Source organism: Ursus americanus, chromosome 20, assembly GCF_024610735.1.
Source record: "Ursus americanus isolate L20-20 chromosome 20, mUrsAme1.1.p, whole genome shotgun sequence".
Classification (NCBI taxonomy): Eukaryota; Metazoa; Chordata; class Mammalia; order Carnivora; family Ursidae; genus Ursus; species Ursus americanus.
Genome location: NC_142146.1, coordinates 9,365,622 through 9,391,572, shown reverse-complemented (window position 1 = coordinate 9,391,572; position 25,951 = coordinate 9,365,622). Strand labels below are relative to the sequence as shown.

The 25,951-nt window shown below is 51.4% G+C and overlaps 1 protein-coding gene across 7 annotated transcripts; it reads left to right on the top strand.

Annotated features, from left to right (window-relative positions):
* Positions 1–12,331: 12,331 nt before the first annotated feature.
* On the top strand, positions 12,332–25,202 carry CSRNP1 (cysteine and serine rich nuclear protein 1). 7 transcript variants are annotated; one of them, XM_045798206.2, is made up of 5 exons: positions 12,332–12,422; positions 19,815–20,067; positions 21,844–22,103; positions 22,607–22,945; positions 23,029–25,202. In XM_045798206.2, exons 2-5 carry the CDS (start codon positions 19,854–19,856, stop codon positions 24,007–24,009), a joined length of 1,794 nt encoding a protein of 597 aa, XP_045654162.1. In that variant the 5' UTR covers positions 12,332–12,422; positions 19,815–19,853; the 3' UTR covers positions 24,010–25,202. The 7 variants fall into 7 exon arrangements, with proteins under 7 accessions (XP_045654162.1, XP_045654163.1, XP_045654164.1 ...); XM_045798207.2 differs by lacking the exon at positions 12,332–12,422 and adding an exon at positions 12,434–13,098; XM_045798208.2 differs by lacking the exon at positions 12,332–12,422 and adding an exon at positions 12,445–12,502.
* Positions 25,203–25,951: the final 749 nt, after the last annotated feature.

Here is a 25,951-nt window from a genome sequence, read left to right as displayed (position 1 = left end):
TTAAGTATTTTGAGTCTTGTATATTAAAAAAATAAGTAAATCCCCTTCCTTGGAAGAAATCACACCAGCTTGGATGTAGTCATCTTGGAAGAGAGTGATTTCTCATAATTCTCTCTCTGCTGAAGCTGTGCTTGGACAAGGTATTTCTTCCCTGCAGAGCACAGAATCCTTTGGATTAGAAGCATTTTTTTTTCTTCCAGTTAAGAATCCGCTCCAAATGGATATTACTTCAGGATTGTGCACTGATTCTTATCCCCATCGCAGATCCTGGGGCAGGGACCCAGCCTGAGCAGCCCCAAGGCCAACTTCAGGAAACTGCTCATAACACCTGGAGGGATGGCTATGGGAAGGAGGCTGGTGGAGGTAGCCTTGGGAAGCCCGTGTCCCCTCCTTTTCCTGGAGCTGTCTCCTTGGGCTGGGAGGGGGTACTCCCAGTCTAATAGACTTGAGACTTTTCAGACTCGGGGTTTCCCCAAAGGGAAGGGCTAGAAGAAGGAAGGGAGCCACTAGCCCATCTCCCCTCCTGGGAACTGGCTGTGACATGCTAAGTCTGGGCTCCACTTCCCTCTCCATCTCCCACTCCTAGAATAACTGAAACTTCTCAATATGCCCTATGCCTTGGAGTTTCTCAGTCTCTGTCCTGAGGAAAAGAATATTCCATGAGAGCACAGACCTTGTCTGTGTTACATGCCACTAATGATCAGTGACTACAACAGTGTCTGGCATAGTTTGGTAAACAGCATGCATGAATGTCCAAAAGGACTTTTCCACAGCTCTACCTACATTTCAAGAAGACTCTCCTGACCAGTGCTCACTACAATCCCTGTCATCTCAGAACATGTTTGCTGGTGTTGGCGCCCTCCACTCAGTGGTGTACCGGAGCTGGCCTAAACCTCCTGGAGGGCTGCCTGGAGTATGCCCATCTCTTCTCAGCTTCTCTTGCGGTGCCAGTAGCTTGAAATCAGCCATGGTGGGAGAATTTACACTGTGAAAATTGGCAGACACTGCACATCTTGATTCCCCCACCCCCACCCCTCGCTCTTTGGTAAACATTAACCAGCACATGGCTACCTTGGGTCTTGGTTCTGCCACTTACAAGCTCTATGAGTCAGACAAGTCACGTAATCACTCTGAGCTTTGCTCCTCCACAATATCGAGATTCCCATAGTATCTACCCAATAGGGTTGTCTGGAGGATTCAGTATGAATATAATCCTGTAATGGGTTTCGCACAGTGTTTGACTTCTAGTAAATACACCATACACTTGAGTACAGACCCAGGTAGCTACTGCTTCATAACAAACCACCCTCAAGATTTATGTCTTAATATGCATTTATTTTGCTCGTGAATCTATAAGATGGCCAGGACTTAGTAAAGATGGCCCCATAACTGGAGAGGCACAAAGACTGGGATCATCTGAAGCCATGTCCACTCATAAATGTGGCATTTAAGGCCGGCTGTCAGGGGCCTCAGCTGGGGCTTGATCAGAACACCCACGTATGGCTCTTTCAAGTAATCCAGGCTTCCTCGGAGCCTGGTGACTGGGTTTTCAAGAGTGAGTGTCCCAGGAAACAGCCAGGCAGTAGCTATATCACTTTTTCTAACTTACCTTGGAAATCACACAGTATCACTTCCTCCACGTTGTATTCATGAGAAGCAAGTCACCAAGGCTGGCCCATACTTAAGGGGAGAGGAATTAGATTCCCCCTCTTGATAAGAAGAGTGTGAAAGAGTTTATGGACATGTTTTTACACCATCACAACTGTTATTATTGTGGCCCTTAGGACACTCTAGCTTCTTATAAGTGAATTATCTCACTTCTTAGCCTATGAGCTCTCTGCGGGAGGGCAGTGATCCATTGGGTTCATTAAGATCCCTCCCCTTCACTGCTCCCCAAGTGAACCTAGGGCCCTGTCTGCTGCAGAGTTCAGTAAATGTTATAGAAGTGAATTTCTTTTGGCTGGCCCTGGACATTTCTGCTCCACTGGATGACACCCCTGTTGGTCCCATAGAGATCGGGGTGAAGGACCTGGAAAGGGCACAGCCAGGAGGGCAGGTGGTTTTACCAAGAGGATCATGACCCCAACAGCCTCCACACATCCTGGGGTTGTGGGTGACCATGAGGGTAAGTTCGTGGCTCAAACAAACTCCCTCGCAAGCCTGCTGTGAAGATGGAATGACAAATCACCGTCTGGGAGTCAGATCATGGGCTCATGATATAATTTCTGTCTTGGTCTTAGATGTCCCGTCTGTCAAATGGAAGTAAGAAAAGGTCTGTGGGTTGGGCATTTGAAATAGATGATCATATTATTTAGAAAGCTGGGCTAGAAGCCAATTTCTTCTCTGGAAATGGTTGGCAGGGTCACAAGTCGCAAGCTTCTCTCATAGGAAACGGGAGAAAAGCAGAGAAAAATCTCTCCCCTTCTGCTATGGACATGAATCCATCTCACAGTATCTTTGAGATCCACAGAGCTGGGATCCCAGAGAGAAGCTTGTGTGTATATGCATGGGATGTTTGGGGAGGACTTCTTCAGGAAAGACCCAGGAAAGAAAGACCCAGAAAAACCTCCATTTCAGTGGTGGGGGCAGGAAGCAGGGACTGGACCACAAGCTGGGAGGGGCTCAGGGGAATGTGGAGGTGCAGAGCTGTCAGGCCCAGCCCCCAGCCACCCCAGCCCTTATTCCTCAAGGTCCCTCTGTGCCACATCTGGGTCAGGAGTTAGGTCAGACCCTCCAATGCAGCCCCTAAAGGCATCAGGGCCTCCCCCTGCACTGGTTGATCGCAGGGAACTGGGCTGCCTGTGACCATAGAATGACCCCCAGCTCTGGGTCTCAGGCATTTGTAAAATCAGCAGGCTCGTCTAGAGAAGACATTCCTAAAGTGGGGTTCATGAATCTCATGGCCAGCAGGGAATTTCAGAGGAAAAACGGCCTTGGGCTCGTTTCCCCCAAAAGTGGACCCAGAGACAAAGATGTGAGTAGAAGTGTTTCACTTGGGAAGTGATCCCATGAAGTACTGCTAGAGAGAAGGGGAGGTGGGGAAGGGAGGGAAACCACCACAGGGTGTGTTGACGCATGTTTGCTGCTGTGGGCAACTGTGGCTCACTCCCACTGGGGCCTCCGGGATGCTGTGTGCAGCACGCCTCGGAGAGCCCCACCCTAGTCCGCTCAGGTGAAGGTCTGTATCTGGGGCATTAGCTCCCTGGCACTCCCAGCCTGCCCTGTGTGCCAGGTGTGCACCATCCTGTGACCCAAGAAATACCCCAGGTTGAGCATTCCATGTGTTTGTGGTGAGTTGCCATGAGCACGTATGGGAATTGGGAGTGCCACAGGACACAAATAGGGTGTGGCAGGGTCTGCCACACAGACAAGCAATTTTGTTTATGTACATTTCATCAGTGTGGGATAAGTGGGGCGCCTGGGTGGCTCAGTAGGTTAAGTGTCCACCTCTTGATTTCGGCTCAGGTCATGATCTCAGGGTCCTGAGATCGAGCCCTGCGTCAGGCTCCACACTCAGTGTGGAGTCTGCTTGAGATTCTCTCTCTCTCCTTCTACTCTTCCCCTCTGCATTCAAATAAATAAATAAATATATTTTTTAAAATGTGAGGCAAGAGATTATTTCCATAGAAATCCATTACCTTGCAACAATCATCATGGTTTTGTCGGTGCCCCTGTGCCACCAGAACTTTTTTGGCCAGTTCGATTCAGCTCATATTTAGTAGAGAGTGCCATTAACTGTAGTTCAATTTGCTATGATATTTCAACCATATTCATGTTATTGTTCCCATTTGTCATATATCCATTTTGTTGTTACTACACTACGGTAGTGTGGTCCCAAATCATAACGATGGAACAGTAGTTCAAAAGAGGTTCGTTAAAGCAAAAAAGGAGTATTGGAAATAGTAACAAAAATGTGTGATATCAAATGCGATCATATATACCAGGGTAGATGAGTGTGTAGAAGATGATTTTACACAAGTAGGAAAAAAAAGTGTGAATCAGAAAGACAGATGTGGGAATGGATATCTGAAAATAGGATTTTGTTAGCTGGTAATGCATTTCCTCTAGTCCCTGAGGCTTTGTCTATTATGAAACTTTGTCAAATAGTGGCATGAGGCCCACTGAGACATTTGCATCATCTTCACGTCAGGCCCTGCAAGCTAGGTAGAAAACCAATCAAATCCTTCCAGAATATGGGTGAAATAATGATGTCTGTGTGATAATGATGCATTTTGCCACCAAAGACAGAGAAAAATCCAAACTACGGAAGCACCATTAAAGTTGTCTAACTTAAAGTGAAAACCAACACACGATTCAAACTGTGGCTTGTAAATTGAGTCATAGGCTACTGGAGAAAAGCAGAGCAAGCTTTGGGCAAAATTACTTGATCAAACAACACTTTCGGATGTCACATGAAATCAATAGCACATAGTGTGAAAGAGCAATTTCTGTCCTGAGTGAGTGCTAGCAGACAATTGGCTTCATTGTTGAATAAAAACCACTTGTGGTAAGCCTTGTTCATTGTTGATCCAGAATTTATTCCATCCCTTCGTTCCTGATAACAGATTCCTGATTTTGATCCATGCACCAACGTCTCCAGTCTCGGCAGTTAATTACAAGTAGTCTAAATCAATCATGACCAGCCCATTTCCCACTTTCCCAGTCTTCCTGGCTGCTATAAGAGACCACGAAACCAGTTCTGGTCAATGAAATATGATGGGAAGTCCACTGAGGGTACCTCTATGAAAGTTTTTGTTTTTGTTTTGAATAAAATGGGCATACATGCTGGTACCCCCACTTCCCCCTCTTCCTAACTTAACCGTGGTCATGATACCTGGTGCTGGGCCACCATCTTGCAAATATGAAGCAACCGGCACAAGGCAAAGGCTGAGAGAATTCTAGATACATCAGCACTGACATTACTGAATGTCACTGGCCGCCTACCTGCAGCCTTCCTGTTACAGTACAGAATTAAACTGGAACTTGGATTCTCTAGTACTGGTAGTTGAAAGCAATCCTAGTGGGTGTACCCCTGATGTGTCAGCTCTCCGCATATTTTCAGAAAAACATGAGGGAAACGTACCTGATGACTCTTTGTTCTATTTATCACTTAATTCCCTTGTAAGATGAGATGAATGAACTTCTGGCTTCCAGGTGGGGTCAGCTATGGGGACCCAGCAGGAAAAGGGAGGGAAGAGAGTGAAAATGGGCATTTAGCCCCTTGGTTTCCTGCCTGTGAGTCTCCCTGTGTACGATGTGTTCTTCAGCAGGGGGGGGGGGGGGCCACTGGGCCTCCCAAGGTAGCCAGCCTCCTCTGCTCAGTTCTCTCCTTTCTGGTGACCATCCCCTTTCCCTTCCAGCCTGTTGATGGTAACAGCTCTGCTGTGCTGGCCAGCTATTGCAACATCCCCCGAGGTGCTCCCACACCTACACGTTTGAAAATAGTCCTCGTAAACAAGCTTTCCTAAAATCACCCTCTTCTGAGTGTGCCTTTATCTGTTGGTATGCTCACTGACCTACCAGAAAACACACACACACAACTTGCATCAGAACACCAACCACACACCACTGTATTCGCAAAGACCAGCTGTCAGGCAACAATCTGGCTCCTGATCTCGATATGTGTGAAAACAAGAAGCAAGAAGAGTCAATGAATTCAATTCATGGCCTCTCTGGCTATGTCTCTTCAAATACTGTGCAGAGAAATGGACAGCAAGTGCATGACACTGTTGAACGAGGTATGCTGGCTGGTGGAGAAAGATATTCACACGAGGCTCTGAAATAAGACAGGACATACAGCATGCCTTTGTGGCACTGGCAGCTCTCGGCTGTCCATGACTAGCTCAAGCAGCAGCTCAGCAGCGTGAACCTTTGGCTTCAGGGTGAGACTACCGCCATTTTTCATGTTGAGGCTAAAATATCAAGAATTTGAAGACAAAACTGTGGTGTCAAGGCTCAGTCTTTGAGAAGATGACTCTTTCCCTACATTTGAAGATTTTCTTCCCTTGGCAGAGAAATAAATCCATATACAGGCAACCACTAGAAAAATTAGAAACAGACTGTAAACTTTCAAACCATCAGACAAAAATACAAACACATGTGCACACACACATGCATATCAAAGAAGACAAAAATACACATGGTAAAACAGAAAACAGAGGAAGCATTAAAATGGAAAACAACAGAGATAAGACAGAATTAAGACTAATGTATCAGTTATATCAACAAATGTAAATAGGATAAACCTGTCCTTATAATAGAAAAAAGACTCTCACATTGAATCGTAAAACAATCTCCTATTGTATGTTGTATAGAAGAGATGTATCTTTACCAAAATAACTTAGGAAGCTTAAAAATATAATATAAACCAAGTTATACAAGAAAATACTGAGCTGAGGTTGCAATTACCATCAGCCAGGGTTAAATTAAACATGAAAATGTTAAATGAGATGCGAGGAAGCTGAACAGTAGAGAGAGCAGTATCCACATTAAGAATCTGGTTTTTAGAAATCTCTATGCACCTCTATAATAAATCTCTATAGCTTCAAAGTCAAGAATAAGATATGACAGTTCAGAATAACAATATACAGATAATGCAAGTAGAAATTGGATCCAGCACAAGAGGACATTTTAATTGACCCCATCAGCTCATGACCTATCAAGAAAACAAATGATAAGAAGGAAAGTGGAGAATCTGAACAGTAATTAGTGTGATTGAACCTGAGAGGGGAGGAAAAAAAACCCTCAAAATACTAGCAAATACAAATCAACAATATCTCAAAAGAATCATCTATCATATCCAAGTAAGTTCATCCTAGTAATGCAAATGGTTCAATAATATTAGGGAATTTCTAATAAAATAGAACGTATTAATAGATTAAAGGAGAACTCTATAATATCTTAATAGATGCCAAAAAGACTTCTGACAAATATCCCACAACCATCCTTGCTTAAAACAAACAAAACTATAACAGACTAGCAAAATTATGTATAAATGGTATGATTGAAAATTGCACAACTGTTAGAGACAACAAGAGAATTCAGGATAGGGACACCAGGGTGGCTCACTTGGTTAAGCATCTGCCTTTAGCTCAGGTCATGATCCCAGAGTCCTGGGATAGAGTCCCACATTGGGGGGGGGGGGGTCCTCCCTCAGCAGGGAGCCTGCTTCTCCCTTTGCCTGCTGCTCCCCCTGCTTGTGCTCTCTCTCTCTGGCAAAAAAATAAATAAGATCTTAAAAAAAAAAAAAGAGAGAGAATTTGGGATAATGACAGTTTCCAAGGTTAATATGCAAAACATCCTTTACATTAAAAAATACAACTTGTCAGAAAATATAATAGGAAGAAATTACAATTACAGTAAAAAAGATAAAATATTTAGAAAAATATGTTAAAGACATCTAAGGGCCTTTATAAAGATAATATTAAAATTAGAGGGAAATTTCTAACCTGTGCTTTTGAATAGGAAGAACACAATATTATAAAAATGCCAGTGCTCCATTAATCTATTAATTCAATGTGATTTTTTTTTTTTTTTGGTCAATGTGATTTTAATTAAAATATTCGCTGTATTTTTGTTTGTTTGCCAGGTGTGGAACTTGTCCAAAAAATGGCATGAAGCTCAAAAAGGCAAATAAATATGAGCCAGAAATGTCCTGGAAAAGAAAAGTAATACGGTGGGACTAGACCTATCAGATGATAAAACACATTATGAAATTATAATTTGTAAAGCAATTTGGTACCCAGAGATGAAATAGACAACCCAGTGGACCAGAATAGAAAACCAGATATTTTATCCATTTAAGGTAACATTTAAATTAGAAGAAAAAGTAGCTGAAAAATTAACTAATTATTTGGGGGGAAAATAAAATGGGCACACTATTCCATTCCTTAAGTCAAAATAAATTCCAAATGGATAAGGATTTACATATTAAAAGAATAGGTGAATTTACAATATTATGATAGGGAATAGAGCACATAAAACCCAGGATCCCTAAATACTTAAGAAATTTGATTATATAAAAATTTAAAACTTCTGTGTAAAATATACCGTGTAAAATATACTATAAACGAAGCTAGAAAACAAAGCAGGAATGACTGCATCATGAATGACAGACAGAGGGTTCATCTCCTTAGTCCTCAAAGATTTAACCCTATATGAAATATGTAAAGAATATAAACCAGCAGTTTAGAGAGAAATGCAGGTGGCTTAAAAAACAACTTCACTCATACATAGAGAAATGCCAAGGAAAACACTAAGGCGTCTTCTTTGTTTCTCCTACCAGACTGGCAGAGATCAGTATGTTTGATCACACCCAGTGCCAGGGAGAGTGTTGGGAAATAGGCTCGCTCAGATACCCTGGAGAGTGAAATTGGGGCAACTTTTAGGGAGGATGATTTGGCAATATCTGTCAAAATCCTTTGACCCAGAGCTCACTGCTCAGATTTTTAATCCACAGATCTCCATTCAAAAGTCTTCCAGTTTGGACAAACAAGAGTGTTCAAGACCTGTACTTGAAAAGAGTCCCCTTTCTTGGGTTTTGCTTCCCAAGGCTTTAGCTCAGAGGGGCCCAAGCCCCTTCGTGCATCCGAATTGACAGGAGGGCCTTTGGAAGACAGGTTGCCAGGCCCCAGTACCAGAGTTCCTGACTTAGTGGGTCTGGGGAGAATCCAAGAATCTGCATTTCTAACAAGTTCTCCGGTGATGCTGAAGTTGCTTGTAAGGAGAATATTAGCCATGAGCAGACAACATGGACTGAAAATCAGAGACCCAGGCTATCTGGGACAGGGAATGGCACCCCCATTCCTCAGACAAGTCTTGGAGGTTGTGGGATTGGGGTGGCATACTGGAGAGTATCGCAGCTGAGGGAGGTAAAATTTCTCCGGCGGACTCAGCTGCTTTCATTCAATGTTGAAAAATAATATCTTTTTAATATATGGTGCTGGGAAAACTGGATATTCACATGCAAAAGGGTGAAGTAGACTCTGGCCTTACAGCATGGACAAAACTAACTCTAAACAGATCAAAGACCTGAACACGAGAGCAAAAACTGTAAAACTCGTAGGTGCTAAATGACATGAAGCTCCTTGCACTGAAGAATCACGGCGGAATAAAATTCTTACCCATCTCAGAAATCTAAACAGTTGGGGCGCCTGGGTGGCACAGCGGTTGAGTGTCTGCCTTCGGCTCAGGGCGTGATCCCGGCATTATGGGATCGAGCCCCACATCAGGCTCCTCCGCTATGAGCCTGCTTCTTCCTCTCCCACTCTCCCTGCTTGTGTTCCCTCTCTCGCTGGCTGTCTCTCTCTCTGTCAAATAAATAAATAACATCTTAAAAAAAAAAATCTAAACAGTTGAATCTGACCTGTGAGTCCTGGGTATCCCTCACTGGTCTGTAAGTAGACTGACTTCCTGGTGGAAGGCTGAGACAAAGGGCATCCCTGTCCCAATCACGCACTTGGAATGCCCCGCCCTCTCTCCCTGCTCCTTTTAGCAAGGCGAAACTTACATACAGAACCTGAACAAAACTGAAGCCGAGAACTTGAATTTTTACATATGTATGTACCTGTCCAACCCCTGCCTAGATCAAGATACAGACCATCTCCATGATCCCAGAAGGCTCTGTTATGGTTCTTCCCCATCGGTACCCCCAAAGGTAATGTTATCTATCTAGTTCCACTGTTTAACCTTCATATAAATGGAATTATAGTTATAGCTCTTTTGTGCTTGCCTTCTTTTAGTCAATATAACATTTTATTTTTTTAAGATTTTATTTATTTAAAAGGAAGAGAGTGGACGAGAGAGAGAGAGAGAGAGAGAGAGCACGTGCACGAGTAGGGGAAAGGGCAGAGGGAGAAGCAGACTTCCCGCCAAGCAGGGAGCCCAATGTGGGGCTTGATCCCAGGACCCTGGGATCAGGACTTGAGTGGAAGGCAGATGCTTAAGCAACTGAGCAACCCAGGTGCCCCTAGTCAATATGTTTTAAAGATTCACCCTGTCCTGGCATGGGTTGAGCATTTGTTCTTTTTCTTTGCTGTGTAATATTCCATTGCAAGATAAATCACAGTTTGTTTCCATTTATCCATTGGACATCTGGGTTGTTTTCCATTCTAGGTTGTCATGAATAAAGCTGCTCTACAATTTTTGTAAGTGTCTTTTGGTGGACATAAGCATTGTTTCCCTCTTGGGAATACACTGAGAAATAGAACTAGATGATCACAGAGCCTACCCATGTTCAGCCTTACTAGGTACTGCCACATTATTTTCAAAGCGATTGCATCAATTCACCCACCAAAAATGCATGATAGATCTGGTTAATTCTCAATTTCCCATATTTGGCATTACTCTTTTTAACTTTAGTTTTTCAGATGGGATCATTCCTTTTTAAGTTTGAAAAATATTTATTTAAAACTCGTAATAATTGTTTTATTTACCTAAAATGGGTGGTCCAGGGATGTTGAATGTTTGAGAAATTTTCTGGACTCTTGTAAGTATTCAGAAATTCCCTGAGGATGTGTGGGTGTGTTTCTGCCTATGTATGTGCCATAGTCACAGATGGATGCTGCTCCAGACCCCACCCTCCTTGCCTTGGAACAGACCCTTCATTTCCCCATGAACAGGAAGAGTTGGGATCCCAGAGGGAGATGTTTCCCATCACCAACAACATCTGGGGAACATCTGGTGAGCCCATCCCAGGACAGGGAGACACTTCACTGGAGAAAACACATCACTTATTTGATTATTTTTATTCTCCTATATTTTCTCTTATTCTCTCCTTCCTTTACTGCCCCCCAAACCCGTCACCCATTGGGCTCTCTGCTCTAAGCCCCCACTGCAGCCCTTGCCAACTCCCTGCACTGGTCTCTGTCCCGTCTAGTTTCCCCAGTACACTGCCCAGCAGGATGCAAACGTAGGCAGCCTGAGACACCCCCAAACTCTAGTGCTCAACTCTGCCCAGATGATCAGCAGGCATTGTCTTCTAGAAAGAAACTCAAGGAATGTTGAAGCTGGTGGGGTTCTCTGGTCCAATGCCTCTGTTTTACAAATTGGAAGACTGAAGTCCAGAGAGAGAGAGAGAGGGAAGGAGACAACTAGAACTCCACTCCACTGTAGGTCATAGAAACTCCCTTTCTCCTGGGGAGACCAGAAGGTTTGAGGCAGGAAGGAGGCGGCAGTGGAAGAAAGAATTCCTTGGAACCAAAAAGGTCTGCAACCAGCAGCCACAGGGAGGACAGGGCTGAATGTCCGAGGGGGTGGTGGTGGGTGGGTGGCCACCTGCCATCATAGCCCTGAGGGCTGAGTCACCTCTAACAACTGACACCCAGCTCCGGAGCCTTTAAACTCCCTCTTGAGCTGTCTTAGCCACACCCATGGCCTCGATGGACCGTTGTATGCTGATGACCCTTCAATCTCCACTTCCAGCCCTGTATACTCCTAGAGCCCCAGTTCCCTGTACACATTTACTGGGTATACTTAATGTATTCAACAGGTTCTGATTGAGCATGGAGGAGAGTCAGACACAGCCCCTGCCCTCCCACTACTCCCAGACAACACCAGGAAATGCACACGGAAACCACACAACTAAGTGCAAGGTAGGTGCAGGCTGGACATGAGCATCTTGGGAAGTCTGAATCAGGATGAGGAGGATGCAACCCAAAAACTGGTCGTTGGTGAACAGGACCGGAGTGGTTATCAAGAGGTGTGGGTGGGAGTGCAGAGAGAAGGCTGGAAGAAACTTAATGAGATTAAGAACAGAATACCTCACATGTAAATTAAACTACATGCAGCTGTGCCAATATTACATGTATAGTGTATAGGTAAAAAGACCTGTATACCTATTATGGACACGGAAATGGAGGAGCAGGGGAGTGGGGGATGGGAGCACAACGAGAGAGAGGTAAGGCTGCAAAGGTGGGCAAGGGCCAGATTATTTGGGCTTTGTAGGCCCTACAGAGTTGAGGCTTCATCTTGAGGACACTGGGAAGTCACCGGAAGCTTTGCTCCAGCTGTCCAGACACCTGCCCCTACAGGTCCCCCAGGCACACACACTCAGTACATACAAGGACAAGAGCTGTAGCTTCCTCCAACCTGCTTTCCTCCTATTTTTCTTCCCTGGAAAGGTAAAGGGGCAGGCAGACCTTTCCGGCACGCTCTACATAAGCACCTGTGGCTCAAGAGGGCCCTCACCATCATCACCACCCCAGAGCCATCCATGCAGGAGAGATCACCCCCACCCCCCACCTGGAGGAAGGTAGAAAGGAATCCTGAGGGTTGGGCTAGTCAGTGACAGCATTCATCTAGGGCAGTCAGAGAAAAACCCAGAATGCAGCGGGAGCAGGACTGGGAGGGGGAGGGTCAAGCTCCCACGAAGGCTCCCTGGAGGAGGCAGTGCAAGCTGAGACCTTAAAGGCGATGAGATTCTGGTAAGCAGCGAGAAGGCAGGCAGGCATTCCAGGCGAGAGGAACGCTGTGTAGCAAAGGTGTGAAGGTAGAAACGCTCAAGGTACACGCGTGGTGGGTAAGGTCTGATCTGAGGTTAGGAAGAAGGGCAGAGGATGGTCATCTGGCCAGGGCTCGCTGCCGGGGCATGCACACACTTTCCCTTGTGCAGTAATACAGGGAGAGTTGGGCACTAGTCAGGAAAGGCCTTGGCGGGAGCAGAGAAGGCAGTGGGCCATTTTAAGTGGCCGGGGTCTGGCTCGGAAGGAACCTTTTTTTTTTTTTTTTTAAGGAGGGATGGGGAGGGGGATGCTGTTTCCAGGAACCCCCGGCTCAGCGGTTCTGCAGGGTCTCTGGCCCGTGGGCAGAGGTGAAGGTCAGGCCCACAGATGACCTCCCCCCCTCCCCCTGCTTCCCCCTTGCTCCCTGCCCAGGTTCCTCTCCGGTCACAGTTTACTTTTCAGGCGGATCTGGGGGTGGGTGGTAAGGAGGGCACAGAGGAAGGACGTTTAGATTGGATGATAGCAACTGCCTCGGGCAGGGTGGGGGTGAAAGCCTGGAGGAGTCCTCGGCTCTGCCACTGTCGCCGTGGCCTTCCGGACACTCCGCGCTGCTCCGGGCCTCAGTCTACCTATCCGCGAACGGGGGCCGTCTGGCGAGGTAGGGATCTTTGCGACCCTGCTATGCCGGCTGGGAGCGTCGGCAACTTCAAGAAACTGCGGGAGGGGGACGGACTAGGGCAACCGAGGGCGCAGGGCGGTCGCGGCGCCCGCGCCGGGTCAGAGTCCGCAGGGAGGCCCCGCGGCCGCTGCGCCGGGCTCCGGGCGGGGGGAGGCGACGCCTCCGGGGCGGGGCTGCCGGGCGGCCTGGCGGGAGGCCGGGCGTGCGTCAGCGCAGCGAGCCCCGGAGTTTTCCACTGACGAGGAGGGCGGAGCGGCGGGCGGGGCCGGGCGCAGCCAGTCTCCCGCCGCCGCCGCCGCTGCCGGACGCTCAGAGCTAGGGGCGGCTGGGCCGACTGCTGCCCGGCCGAGCGCACACGGGGTAGCAGCGCGGGGGGCGTCCCCGGCCGGGACGCGGGTCGCGTTGGTGTCCTGGGCGAGCTCCCGGATCGCAGGTGAGCGCCGAGGGGCTGCGGGCCCGGCGGGCCGGGACCTTGGGGAGGGGGCGTCCCGCGCGGGGGGCTGTGCCCCTCGGGTCCCTGCCACTTGGCTCCCGCCGGCCTGAGCGGGCGCCGGGGCGGGGACGGCTTGGCTCCAGGCTGCGCGCCGGGCCGGCGTCCGGGGAGGGGAGGCGGAGAGGCGAGAGTGGCAGGTTTTCCGCTCCCCTCCCCCGCGCCGCCGCCGGTACCCCGAGAAGTCGCGGCGCCCCGAGCCTGGCGCGGGTGGCGGCCGAGTGGAGGTTGGCGCGGGTGGCGGGGTGACGGGGCGCGCGCGTCCACGGGAGAGTTTCCTTTTGACCCAGTTGCCTGAGAACTTTTCAGAAGTTCCTCGCATGGCCGGAGCAGGTGACATTTGTCGCCTTCCTCCTCGGGCTCCCCCCCCCACCGGGGGCGGGCGCCGGGATTGCGGCGCGTGCCTGGCGCCCCCGGCCGGCGGGGGTCAGAGAGGGAGTGGAGGGAAGAGCGAGGAGGAGTGAGGCTCCGTGAGTCACGGACCCCGGTAGGAGGGAGGGAAGGAGGAGGGATTGTGTCGTACGCTCACCTGTTTGTCAGTCACCGTCACACGCAGAGGCCACCGCTGTGAGTCACGGGCGCAGCCCCACCGGACACCCGCGGGCACACGTAGGCTCTCTCCCACGCACTTCTCCCCTCCCCAGCACGTACTTCCTCCCGGTCCTCAGTTTCCCCTCCCCGGGGGCCCTTCCACAGGCACGCACCCTTGGATGTCCCCACCACAGCAGCCGTCACACACTTAGTCACTCCGGCTCTCAGGCAGTCACACACATAGCCTACACTCCTGACACTCGAGGAGCCCTCCCCGCTCCACTGCCCACCCCACGCCTCCACTCAGATGTCTCACAGCCCTCTGGAGCAGACCTCCTCCTCTCGTCCCCAAATCCTTGACATCACTGCCCTCTTCCATTTCCACATCCGGAGGTTACCAAGTCTATTCCCCTTTCTCCTTTACCCTCCCTGTGCTGTCATTGCTCACCTAGCCCTGGCACGGGGCCAACTAGTCACACCCCCCTCTGGTCGGGGACTGAGCCATCTTTTTAAAATGCAAATCTGGTATTGTCACTCCCTACTTAAACCCTTCTGTGGCTTCCAGTGCCCTCAAGCTAAAGCCTGCCCTGTCAGCCCTGGTTCTCAAAACCTGTCCCAGGACGCCCCTCCCCCTCACCATTCTGGCTCTCTCTTACATGCTGTGCCCCCCTCTGGAACTTTCTGCCTCCTCTCCTCCTAGAGACTGTTTTTACCCTCAGCTTTCCCCCTCCTGTTCCACCCCTCTGAGTTACCATGGTTTTGTAACTACATACTCCTTGCCACTAAATTTAAAAGCTGTAAGAGTGCAGTCCTAGTGTGGGTCTTGCTCCCTGTCTGCCCAAGTGCCTGATACAGTGTTAGGCATGCCATAGGAGCTCAATATTTGTTGAATGCATGAATGAATGAATGAATGAATGAGAATGAAGGAGGCCTTGCTTAGGTGGAGGAAGCAGTTGCTGTCAGGTGCAATTTCCCTTCTGCAGGAGCAGTTGGCCTCCTGTAGCCAGCAAACATTTGGCACCTACCCAGTGCCAGGCCTTGGAGGCCAAGGCTGAGGAACTGTGCCCTCCCCCAGGATCACTTTCAGAGGGATGGGGGGATGGGGTGTGCTAAGGCTTCCTGTCTGCCCTCTCTGTGCTGCCCAGGTGGTTTTTCTAGCCAATCCCAGTGGGGGCCAGAGGTACTCAGGGGTGTCTTTTCTTTGTCCTAGGAAGTAGTTCCTGAGGGTCTGGGGTCATGTGACCCCAGGTGTTGGGGGGAGCTGGCCTGACCAAGGCCTGGAGATCTGAGGTTAAAAGACATTCTTCAGATTCCCAGAGGAGGATGGAGGCAGCTGAAGGCGCCCTCTCCCCAATATCAGCTCTGGTCGGGGGACTGGGACATTGGGACTGCTGAGCTGCACAGCGGAGTTGATGTGGCTTCCCAGAGGCCCTGAGATATCCTCCCGGCCCCCAAAGAGCCTTTGTTTGCCTGGTGCCTGGGGTGAGGTAGCCTTCCTGGGATTCACAGTGCGGCCTGAGTGTGTAGATAGTTGTGAGTAGTAGAGTGGGGAAGTGTCACCCCTTCTTCCTGAGCTGTCAACTCCTGTCTGTGGTGACAGGAGGGTGGCCTGATTCTCAGGGCCCAGGCAGATCCAGGAAGAAGCCTGGCTCTGTCTGATTCAGGGCCTGTCTCTGGGGCTCCTCAGGGGTGTGGTATTTCTGTCTGAGCCAGCTCCTGGGAATTGCTCTTCCTTCCTCCAGGACCCTAGGAGGGGGCCGTGTTCACCCTGGGAACAGAGCCATGGTTGGGATCTTGATTCCTGGGTAGCTGCTGAAGGCCCCTCCCCCCTCCTCTGACTCACTGTCTGACACTTTTCTTGGACTCTTTCACTATCTTTCATTCCTTTTTCTGATTTGGCCTGTCCTTGTCTCTGTATCTTTTTCTCATCTCCTGCCTCTGCCTCTCTCTCGGCCTCTGGATTCCCAGGTGGGACAGGGAAGCGCAAGACCCAAGGGCTGCTCCTTTTCCCTCCGACCCAGAGGAGTGTCAGGGCAGAGATCAGTTCTCCTTAGACCCTAGGTCTGCAGATCCTGGTAGAGGTTCATCACTAGAATCTGCGGCATGGCTGGACCGTCCCTGTGTCCCTGTTTTCCTGTCTGCAGCCTGGAAGCTTCTAACACCTTCACCTTGAATTCCCATTCTGTAGAGAGGCCTGAGGCAGAGCCAGGGTGTCTGGCTTAAATCTGCTTCCTTGATCTCTGTGTGTTTACTTCTGGGGAACAGGGAGCCTCCTGAGATGCCTGTGTTGGCACCTGACTGCAGCCTGAACTTCCTACCCTCAGAGCCATCCCCTCCTGTGGCTCCAGTGCAGGCAGGCTGGGGGGTGGGCATGCCCCACCCCCAAACGAACTGTGACAGGGTCAGGAAATCGCACTGAGGCCCACCTCTGCTGGTCTTTAGGTGCCTTATCTGTGCCAGACTGTTCTAGGCATGGGTACAGGGAAGCCCAGGCAGAGAGGCCCTTAGCCTGGTGGGAGGGAGCAGCAGTGAGGCCGGAGCAAGACTTCGAGAGAAGGGCAGGGGTAGGGGAATCCCAGGGCCGGTGGGAGCCCAGAGAGGCATGTAGTAAGGAGTGAGGAGTGGGGGTTTCAGGGAGGCCCTCTTGGAAATGACTATTAAAGGAGAGTAGGCTGGGTTCCAGCTTGTGCAAAGGCCAGGAGGCGGGCAGGTCATGGCAATTAGGAGAACTGCAAGTTCAGCTGGAATATAGTGAGGGGAGGGGGAAAGGCCACAGCCAGGCCTGCTTCAGCCCCTTGGAATTCTAGGCTTGATCCTAAGGGCCGGCTTTCCTAAGCATAGGGTGGCAGGCAGAGATCTTAAGGAAGATCACTCTGGCTGCTGGGGGATGGCAGGAGCAGAGGCAGGGGACATGGACAGTAGCAGTGGGGACAGAGACATAATAAAACAGGAGACATACATGAAATAAATAAAGCATATGAATCTTATGTGTACAGCTAGATGAATTTTTAGTTTTAGACATTCATGGAACCACCAGCCAGATCAGCACAGAACATTTTGAGAAACCCACCCGCCCAGAAGTTCCCCCCCATGATTGTCCCCCGTGCGTATCAAACACCCTCCCCTCCCATTCTGACTTCTATCATCACTGATTGGGTTTGCCTTTCCTTGAACTTCATTCACATGTATTCTTGTGTCTGGCTTCTTTCATTCCACATGACACCATTGAGATTCACATGTATCCAGGAGCGCCTTTTTCTCACAGTGTAGAATGACATGTTCACTCAGCACTTACCACTGTTCTAAGAACTTGACATGTATTGATTCATGTAAACCTCCCAACCCTGTGAGATTTTAAGGCAAGGAATTGGAGACACAGAGCTTAAGGACCTTGACCAGGGTCGCGCAGCCGGGTAATAGCCAAGCCAGGGTTCCAGTGCAGGCAGTCTGGTTCTGGAGCCAAAGTTCCTAACACTATGCTGATGGCCTCCCCAATCCCCGCTGTCTCTCTGCCTAGCCTTGTGTGCATTAAGTGGGCTAGTGTGTACTTGCAGGACTGGCTGCTTGGATGTGGCTGGAGGGAGAGGGAGGAAGGAGTTGAGGATGGCTGCAGGTTTCTGGCTTGAGTAACTGGGTGGGTGGCAGTGCCGTTACTAAGATAGGGAACACAGGAAGAGGAACAGATGGCACGGGGGGTGGGGAACAGAGACAAGGGGTTCGATTTGGGGCCTATGGAATTTTGTTTCTAAGGGACGGCCAGGCAGAGATACAAAGTGGGCATTTGGTTTTGGCAGGGGTGGGCCTTGGGCATGGGTGTGTGATTAGGCATTCAGCACCCTGTCGACAGCATCTGGAGTTTGGGAAAGGATAGGGTCTCCCAGCGGGTCTGGTAGGAACAGGGTATGTGGGTGTGGTTTGCTCACATGTGTTGTGTGTGTCTCTGTGGTCTGCACGTGTGTATATGTGTGTGTGTGTGCCTTGCCCTGGGTCATAAGTTCCCCCATCTCCTGGGAGAGCCTGCAGGTCAGCTGGGAGCTGGGTTGTTTTTGTTTGTGGTTTGGGGGGGGGGGTGCGGGTGCCAAGCCTGAGAAACTACCCGCTGAGTAGTCCCCGGAAGCACCTGTGTGTTCTCTTCCCCTGGCCCAGTGTGAAGGGTTAGCAAGGAGGGGAGTTTCTCTTGATTCTCTCTTGCTTGTGGGGAGAGGCTATGCCTGGGACGAATTTTATCCAGTAAGTCCACTGACTGTGCACCCTCTAGGTCTAGGATCCAGAGACTTTGTGGTAGGGTTGGCAGAGGGGGACGAGGGTGTTTAGAAAGGACACCTGAGTAGAGGAGATGGCCAGCCTTCTGGTTGGTTTTTCCTGTTCTCATTTCCTGTGATGGCAGTGGGGGAGGGGCTCCCCAGCACTAGGGCCTCTGCACCGTTTCCCCTTCCTCCTGGTGACCTCCTGGGGCCCAGGCCTGAGCCCTGTAGGACACAGAGAGACAAGGTAGCTCAGTTCTTAGAACTGAGTCCTTTGGGGATTCCCAGGGATAGTGGAGGTATGTAGGGGTGGGAACCCCAACTCCACTTCCTGAAGCCAAAGCCAGCCAGGCTGTGGGAGGCTCCAGTTGCACCCCCTCTGAAGGCTGAGACCCTCGAAGGGGGGACACAGTAAGCTGTGTGTCCTGAGGTGCCCGCAAGTCACCAAGCTACAAACAGAGAGTGGGACATCATCTTGACCGGTCAGTTTCACTAAGAGGAGGAGGAGTTGTGTGTTTGTGTGTGTGTATGTGTATGTGTGTGTGTAAGAGGGAAAAAAAAATTTCCATAGGAAGTTAATTGAAACAAACAGGGTTAGGTATTGATTGGAGTAGAGGCAAGATGTAGATGCATTTTTAAGATCAAGCAGGAGTTGTTAGAGAGACACGAAGTACAGCCAGGCCTGGAGGCAGGGGACTTCTGTGGGGCGGGGGTTTCTGAGGGAAAATCTGAGTGGCTCTGTCTGAGGAGAGGAGGGGCTCCGGAAAGTCCTGTGTCTGGGAATCAGGGCCAGTGTCAAAGCCAGCCTGTTTCCCGGAGTGCCCTGGTCAACCTGGCCCCAGAGAGAGAGGGAGAGAAGGAGAGAAAGGGCGGGAGTGTGTGTGTGTGTGTGTGTGCGCGCACGCGCGCGTGCACGCGGGATGGTGTGTCTGTGGGTGTGCTGGGGGTTGGTGGTGGAGGAGGAGGGAGCAGAGCCACTGTACAGGGCTGTGCAGGCTGTGGCAGACGGCCTCACACACACAAAGGCACACAGATGCAAGCCGTGTGAATCACCCAGCCAGTGAGTCAGCCCCCAGGATTCCTGTCGGGGAATGAGCGAGGCCGGGCTGAGGTCTGTTGGTCCATCTGTTGGTCTGGTGTATGCATGTGTGTAGGTGGATTGTAGGAGGTAGTGGGGAAGGTTTCTGGTGGTGTCCTGGGAAGGCTTTTGGGCAGAGGGGGTGGGAGTCTACAAGTGCCAGGATGAGGGTTTGGACCGCAGCGCTCTGCTTGTGGAAAGAAGCCTCCTGGAGCCGTGCCCCCTGAACGCAGAGCCGGGGGGGGGGGGGGGCCTGGGACACCCTGGAGGGTTTGGGGAGAGTTGATCGTGGCTGAGCTGCCGCCGCCTGCCCTCAGGCCTGCCACTGAGAGCTTTCTCCTTTCCATTCCAGGTTGTCTGTGCCCAGACCCCAGAGTACCCCTGCCCCACCATGACTGGGCCACTGAAGAGGAAGTTTGACCAGCTGGATGAGGACTCTTCCTCACTGTGCTCATCTTCCTCCTCATTGTCCTCCTCTGGCCGTCGTTCTCGCTCCTGCTCTCCAAGCTCTTCAGTCTCCCCAGCCTGGGACTCAGATGAGGAGGGCCCCTGGGATCAGTTGCCCTTGCCTGACCGGGACTTCTGTGGCCGCCGGAGTTTCACCCGTGAGTCCCCCTCCCCTAGGAACCACCACACCCCTTCTTCCTTCCTGAAGATGAAATTGGGAGGCCCCTGACAAAGCTGTTCTGGCCTCTGGAGGTCGTGTCCTCGCGGCTTTGGCTCCCCACCTTGGCCACTTCCTGTAATAGAGTGGTCACTCGGGAATGCCCACTGTCCAGAGGCACTTGGGCCCAGCTAGATTCACCTTCGACCTCAGGACTCCCTGCTTAGAAGTCCTGCAGGTCAGGACGGAGCTCCACAGAGTAGCCCTGGGGCCCTCTGGCTCCAACTCCTCCCTTATGATCCAGTTTCGTTTCTGCAGCTTGTACACCCTGTCCTACCAACTGAACCACTGGAGTCCCACGCCCCACACTTGTGTACTGCGGGGCCTGTCAGGCCGGTCCCTCTCCTGTCAAAGTGCCGCTTGGCTTTGCCTGAACATAGTGGAAAGGTTTCGTCTGCAGTTATTTTTCAAGCTGGTGTCATTCTGATTTCAAAATGACAAAGACAGCCCTTAAGCACTATTCCTCGACTTTATTTTCCATTATTGCTGCCCCCCACCCCCAAGGAGCCTTTTTAGATATTTTTTTCCTATTTAACCCTGCCATGACATTTTAATACCCCAGATACGGTGTCTTTGTGCCCTAACATCCATAACTCTGTATTACAGATAGAGGATGATTTTTAGCATGTAGAGCCTAACAGTATGTTGACTAAACTGTGGGTTTAGTCTGGCAATATGGTTTAATATTTATAAAATCCAGTCTTAGAGTTTACCCAGTGACTATGTCCGAGGAGGAAAACCATGAGAGCCACTGTGGATGCTGAAAAACATTGGATAAAATGTCGTGTTCCTTCTAGATAAGACCCTTGGTAAAACAGGAATAAGTGGATCCTACCTTAAGTGATTAAAAATACTGTCTCAACCCAAAAGCTGGCATTCCAATTCATGAGGAAATCTTGGAAGCCATCCCACTAAGGAACAAGATGAGGATGCTGTCTGTCACCACTAGTAGTTAACATTGTTCAGTAAGGGCTACCCAGTTCAGTTTGCAGAGAGAATAAGAATTCTGTGTATTGGATTGGGACAGGCAAAATAATCTATTAAGTTAAAATACATGCAGTTGCCAGTATTCAACTGTTTTAAGGTAACTACTTACAGTTTAATTAAACACAGTAGTGTACCAGTATTTGTATAGAATATACCAAATACATAGCTTACTAACCAATAAACAATCCATAACTTAGAAAGGCAATCCCAAATAACAGCCTTTCTAAGCCTGCAAAATGCAAGAAGCTGTAAAGGAAAAGATCAGTATATTTTTAATTACATGGCCTTAGAAGTTACTTTGTAAAATCCCTTGAACAAAAATAAAAGACTAAAATATTTGCCCAGATGGGTTAGACAGATGATCAGTGTCTTCAATGTCACATGTAAAGCGGCCCTACAAATCAATAATAATAATAATAAAAAACTATAGAAAACTGCATGAGGAACCTACAAATGGCTAATAAAGATGGGAAAGCTGCTTAATCTCACAAGTGCTCTCATTTGGACTGGTAAGTAACAGGAAGCCCATGTTGACCTAGGAGTGGCATTCGATTTTACCAGCCCTGATCCCAGCGAGGCTGGCTCCTAAATTCAGATGCATTTCTTTTTCTCTCGGAGTGGGAGGTCAGAGCGGGACATGTGAGGAGAGGCCGTTCAGCAGCATCTTCCGGGAGGTCTGCGGTCCCTCACAGAGAACTAATGCCCTGCCCCTTCCCTCCGTGCCTTCCAGCCCTGTCCATCCTGAAGCGGGCTCCCAGGAAGCGGCCAGGCCGAGTCGCCTTCGATGGCATCACCGTCTTCTACTTTCCGAGGTGCCAGGGTTTCACCAGCGTGCCCAGCCGTGGCGGCTGCACTTTGGGTATGGCCCCTCGCCACAGTGCCTGCCGCCGCTTCTCCTTGGCTGAGTTCACCCAGGAGCAAGCCCGGGCACGGCGTGAGAAGCTGCGCCTACGCTTGAAGGAGGAGAAGCTGGAGGCGCTGCGGTGGAAGGTAGGGGAGACCCCTCTCCATCGCCTGTGCCCTTGGCCAGCTCCTGAAGTCCTAGCCTTGAGGGGAGGGGCTTCCAGGGTGGGGGCCAGTTTGCTCATTATGTATTTGGGGAAAGAGGCCCCTGGGGCCAGTATTGCTCCATCAGAGCCTGTTGCCTGATTATCTGCAGACAGAGTGGGGTGTGGAAGGGCCTGTGTTTGGTGTAGGGGCTGGGGACATGGTGCCTGAAGCTGTCTGTCCTCACCGCGGGGTAGGGGGTGGGGAGTTGAGGTGACATTGGGGGTTGGGGTGTCGGGCTGGCTGAGGAGGGAGGCGGGGGGCTTGTCCACAAACTGGGGAATGACAGGAACAGGAAGTCTCTTTGCAAATGCCCTGAGGGCAGTGTTCTTGGCCTTTTAGTTCACTGTGGTATCCGTGGTGCCCAGCCCAGAGTAAGCATGTGGGGAGCGTTTGCCCAGTGGCTGACGGCTGTGGGGGCCAAGACCCCTGTCTGTCTCTCACAGGCCTCCTCTCTCCCATGGGTACAGCTTGCAGAGACTGGGCTACCTGAGACGGAGGCCAGCCCGCCACTCACAGTGGACGCCATTGATGATGCCTCTGTGGAAGAGGACTTGGCTGTGGCCGTGGCAGGCGGCCGGTTGGAGGAGATGACCTTCCTACAGCCCTACCCGGCCCGGCGACGGCGGGCTCTGCTGCGGGCTGCCGGTGTGCGGAGGATCGATCGTGAGGAGAAGCGGGAGCTGCAGGCTCTGCGCCAGTCCCGGGAGGACTGTGGCTGTCGCTGTGATAGGGTCTGTGACCCCGAGACCTGCAGCTGCAGTCTGGCAGGCATCAAGTGCCAGGTATGGGCTGGGAAGGGGAGCCTGAGCTCGGGGACTGCTCTGGGCTCCACGGGACCCTCACTCATGCTATGCTCTCTCTGCAGATGGACCACACCACGTTCCCCTGTGGCTGCTGCAGGGAGGGCTGCGAGAACCCCAAGGGCCGCGTGGAATTTAATCAGGCCCGCGTGCAGACCCACTTCCTCCACACGCTCACCCGCCTGCAGCTGGAGCAGGGGGCTGAGAGCCTGGGGGAGCTGGAAGCTCCTGGCCAGAGCGGCCCCACCAGCCCTGGTGATCAGGTCCTGGCCCCCACTTTCCCGCTGGCCAAGCCCCCCGTGAGCAGTGAGCTGGCAGACAACAGCTGTAGCAGTGACATGACCGACTCCTCCACAGCTTCGGGCACGAGCGACGCCCCGAGCAGCACCGCCCACCCAGCCCTGCCTGGCCCTGGCTTCCAGCCCGACATGGATGATGACAGCCTGGCCCGGGTCCTGAGTCTCAGTGACTCCGACCTGGGAGGGGAGGAGGAGGAGGAGGAGGACGGGGGGGTAGGGAACCTCGACAACCTCAGCTGCTTCCACCCAGCTGACATCTTTGGTACTGGTGACCCTGGTAGCCTGGCCAGCTGGACCCACAGCTATTCCAGCTCTAGCCTCACGTCAGGCATTCTGGATGAGAACGCCAACCTGGATGCCAGCTTCTTCCTAAACAGTGGCCTTGAAGGGTTGGGAGAAGGCAGCCTCCCTGGCACCTCGGTGCTGCCCAGCTCAGACGCTGGCCAGAGCAACTCAGTGGACCTCAGCTTGTCTTCCTGTGACTCCTTCGAGCTGCTCCAGGCCCTGCCAGACTATAGTCTGGGGCCTCACTACACCTCCCGGAAGGTGTCTGACAGCCTAGACAGCCTCGAGGCCCCTTGCTTCCCCCTGCCTGCCTTTTCTCCACCGGGCGATGCTGGCGCCTGCTTCTTGGAGTCCATCGTGGGCCTGCCAGACTCAGCTGCTGAGGCCCTGGCTCCCTTCATAGACAGCCAGTTGTTCGAGGACGCTGCCCCAGCGCCTCTGGTGGAGCCAGTGCCTGTGTGAGGACTAGGGTACCTTTTTGTGGCCGCAAGAGCCCCGTTGCTGCTTTGTTGTAATTTGGGGGCTCCCTGAGGTCTGTCAAGGGTTTCCCATTGGCTGGCTCATCTATGCGGGCACTCCTGATTTTTGTGCAACACTCTGGATCGATTATTTATTTTTGTAACTTTCTGTGCTGAGTAGAGGGCGGGGAGGGGGCTTTCCCTTTCAGCCACCTGGCACCCCCCCCTCCAAAGCCCACACAGTCTCTCCTTCCATTTCCACGGTGTGTGCCAAGAACAGGAGGAAATATGGCTCCCCTGGAGCTTTGCAGACCCCTTTTTGGTCTTGTATGATGTTCCTTAGCCCAAACAAGACAGGGCTGAAATCAGCCACTTCTAATGGCTTCTCCTGCCACCCTGAGTCCCAGACCCATGGGTGGCTGTATTTTCTGGACTGTGAAGACTATAATTTATTTCCATAATTTATTTGGAGACTAGGAGGCGTAGGCTCCTCCCCTCTGGCTGGTGGGCAGTGCTGGGGTTGGGGTGGGGCACAGACCCCTATGAGTCCCTTCGGCCTTGTAGTCCTGCAACCCTGCCTTGCCTCGGCTTTGGTACAAACCAGGTGTGGACTGGGGCCCCATGGTCTGCTGTGGCAGCTGCCTGGCTCCAGGCGGGTGGCTGGGGACAGCGTCTAGGTATGGGGGTGGGGCTGGGCTGGGCTGACCAACCGTGACCAAAACCTACTTCTGCCCCACACAGCCCCCTCTGCTTCCTGTCCTCTGCCTCCTCATCTTCCTTCCCAAAGGCCACAGCCTTTATTCTGGGTCCACTAATGTAGAAGGGAAGCAGGAAGCCCAGAGAGGGCAAGGGGCTAGCCTCAGGGCCCACAGCATGCCCCTGACTACTATCTCAGGGCTTTCTGGGCACTGCATGCCAGCCTGGGCCACCTGCCCATGCCCTAAGGCCAGTTGGCTGGGGTGAGGGGTGGCCCCTCGTGGCTTTTATGCCTGTTTGCTGATGTTGAATTTTGCATCCTAATTTCTGTATCGTCCTTGAGTGTTAGAACTATAATTTATTCATTTTTCTCTATGTCTGTGCCAAGAAGCCCAGGCTCTGGGCCTGCCCTCTTGCCCAGGAGGCCTTGCCAGCCTGCGTGCTTGTGGGAACACCTTGTACCTGAGCTTACAGGTACCAATAAAGAGGCTCTATTTTTAACTGTGGTCTGCATTTGTGGGACTGGGAGATGGAGGGTAATACCCTCAGGAGGTAGTGAGGAGGGAGGGGAAGATGGGCCCTGCAGGGCAGTGTGGACACTGAGGCTGTGTTGGGGTAGGAGTGGGGCCACAACACAGTGGGCCTCTTTCCATGCAGGCCTGTCACCTCGGAGACAGGAAGCCAGCTGGGAGGTTGCCAGGCAGGTAGAGCAGTTTTCCCTTTCCAAGAACCCATCTCTCTCCAGTGGTCTCCTGGGGTGGTAGGGAGCAGCAGCAGGACAGTCTTCTGGGACAGGGCTATCTGCTCTGGCTGCTTCCCATTGTTTTCCACTCCGCACACTGAGCTGGGTGGGGCCTGGCCTTGAGGGCAAAGTCCCCCCCCCTCCAGGGGCAGGCAGTAGGATGTGGCTGGTAGAGGCCTCCTGTGGGGCTGAGCAGCTGAGGCCCCTGGGGACTTGAGCACCGGAAGCTGCAGGACCTCAACCCTCTGCACCAGCCAGACCCGTCTGACCTGTCCCCAGCAGCCCAGCTGCAGGCCAAAGGAGCAGGTCGCACCCTGCCCTGGGGAGCCTAGGGCCTGAGGAGCAAGGTTGACCTCCCCCTCAGGAATAATGATTTATGCAAACTGCTGAAAGGGAGGACCAAACAAGGAGACCGGATCTGGGTCTCCTTTCTTGCCTCCAGTTCTCTGGCTTTTGGTCTGTGCTGGACGAATTTCATCTCTGTGGCTTCCTGCGTAAGAGCACGGAC

What these genes read in the sequence shown, in the direction of transcription:
- CSRNP1 (XM_045798206.2), top strand. Translation starts at nt 19,854, where the DNA reads ATGACTGGGCCACTGAAGAGGAAGTTTGACCAGCTGGATGAGGACTCT. An exon ending in TGGCCGCCGGAGTTTCACCC is followed by an intron (nt 20,068 to 21,843) that starts GTGAGTCCCCCT and finishes CGTGCCTTCCAG; the next exon opens with CCCTGTCCATCCTGAAGCGG. An exon ending in TGGCAGGCATCAAGTGCCAG is followed by an intron (nt 22,946 to 23,028) that starts GTATGGGCTGGG and finishes CTCTCTCTGCAG; the next exon opens with ATGGACCACACCACGTTCCC.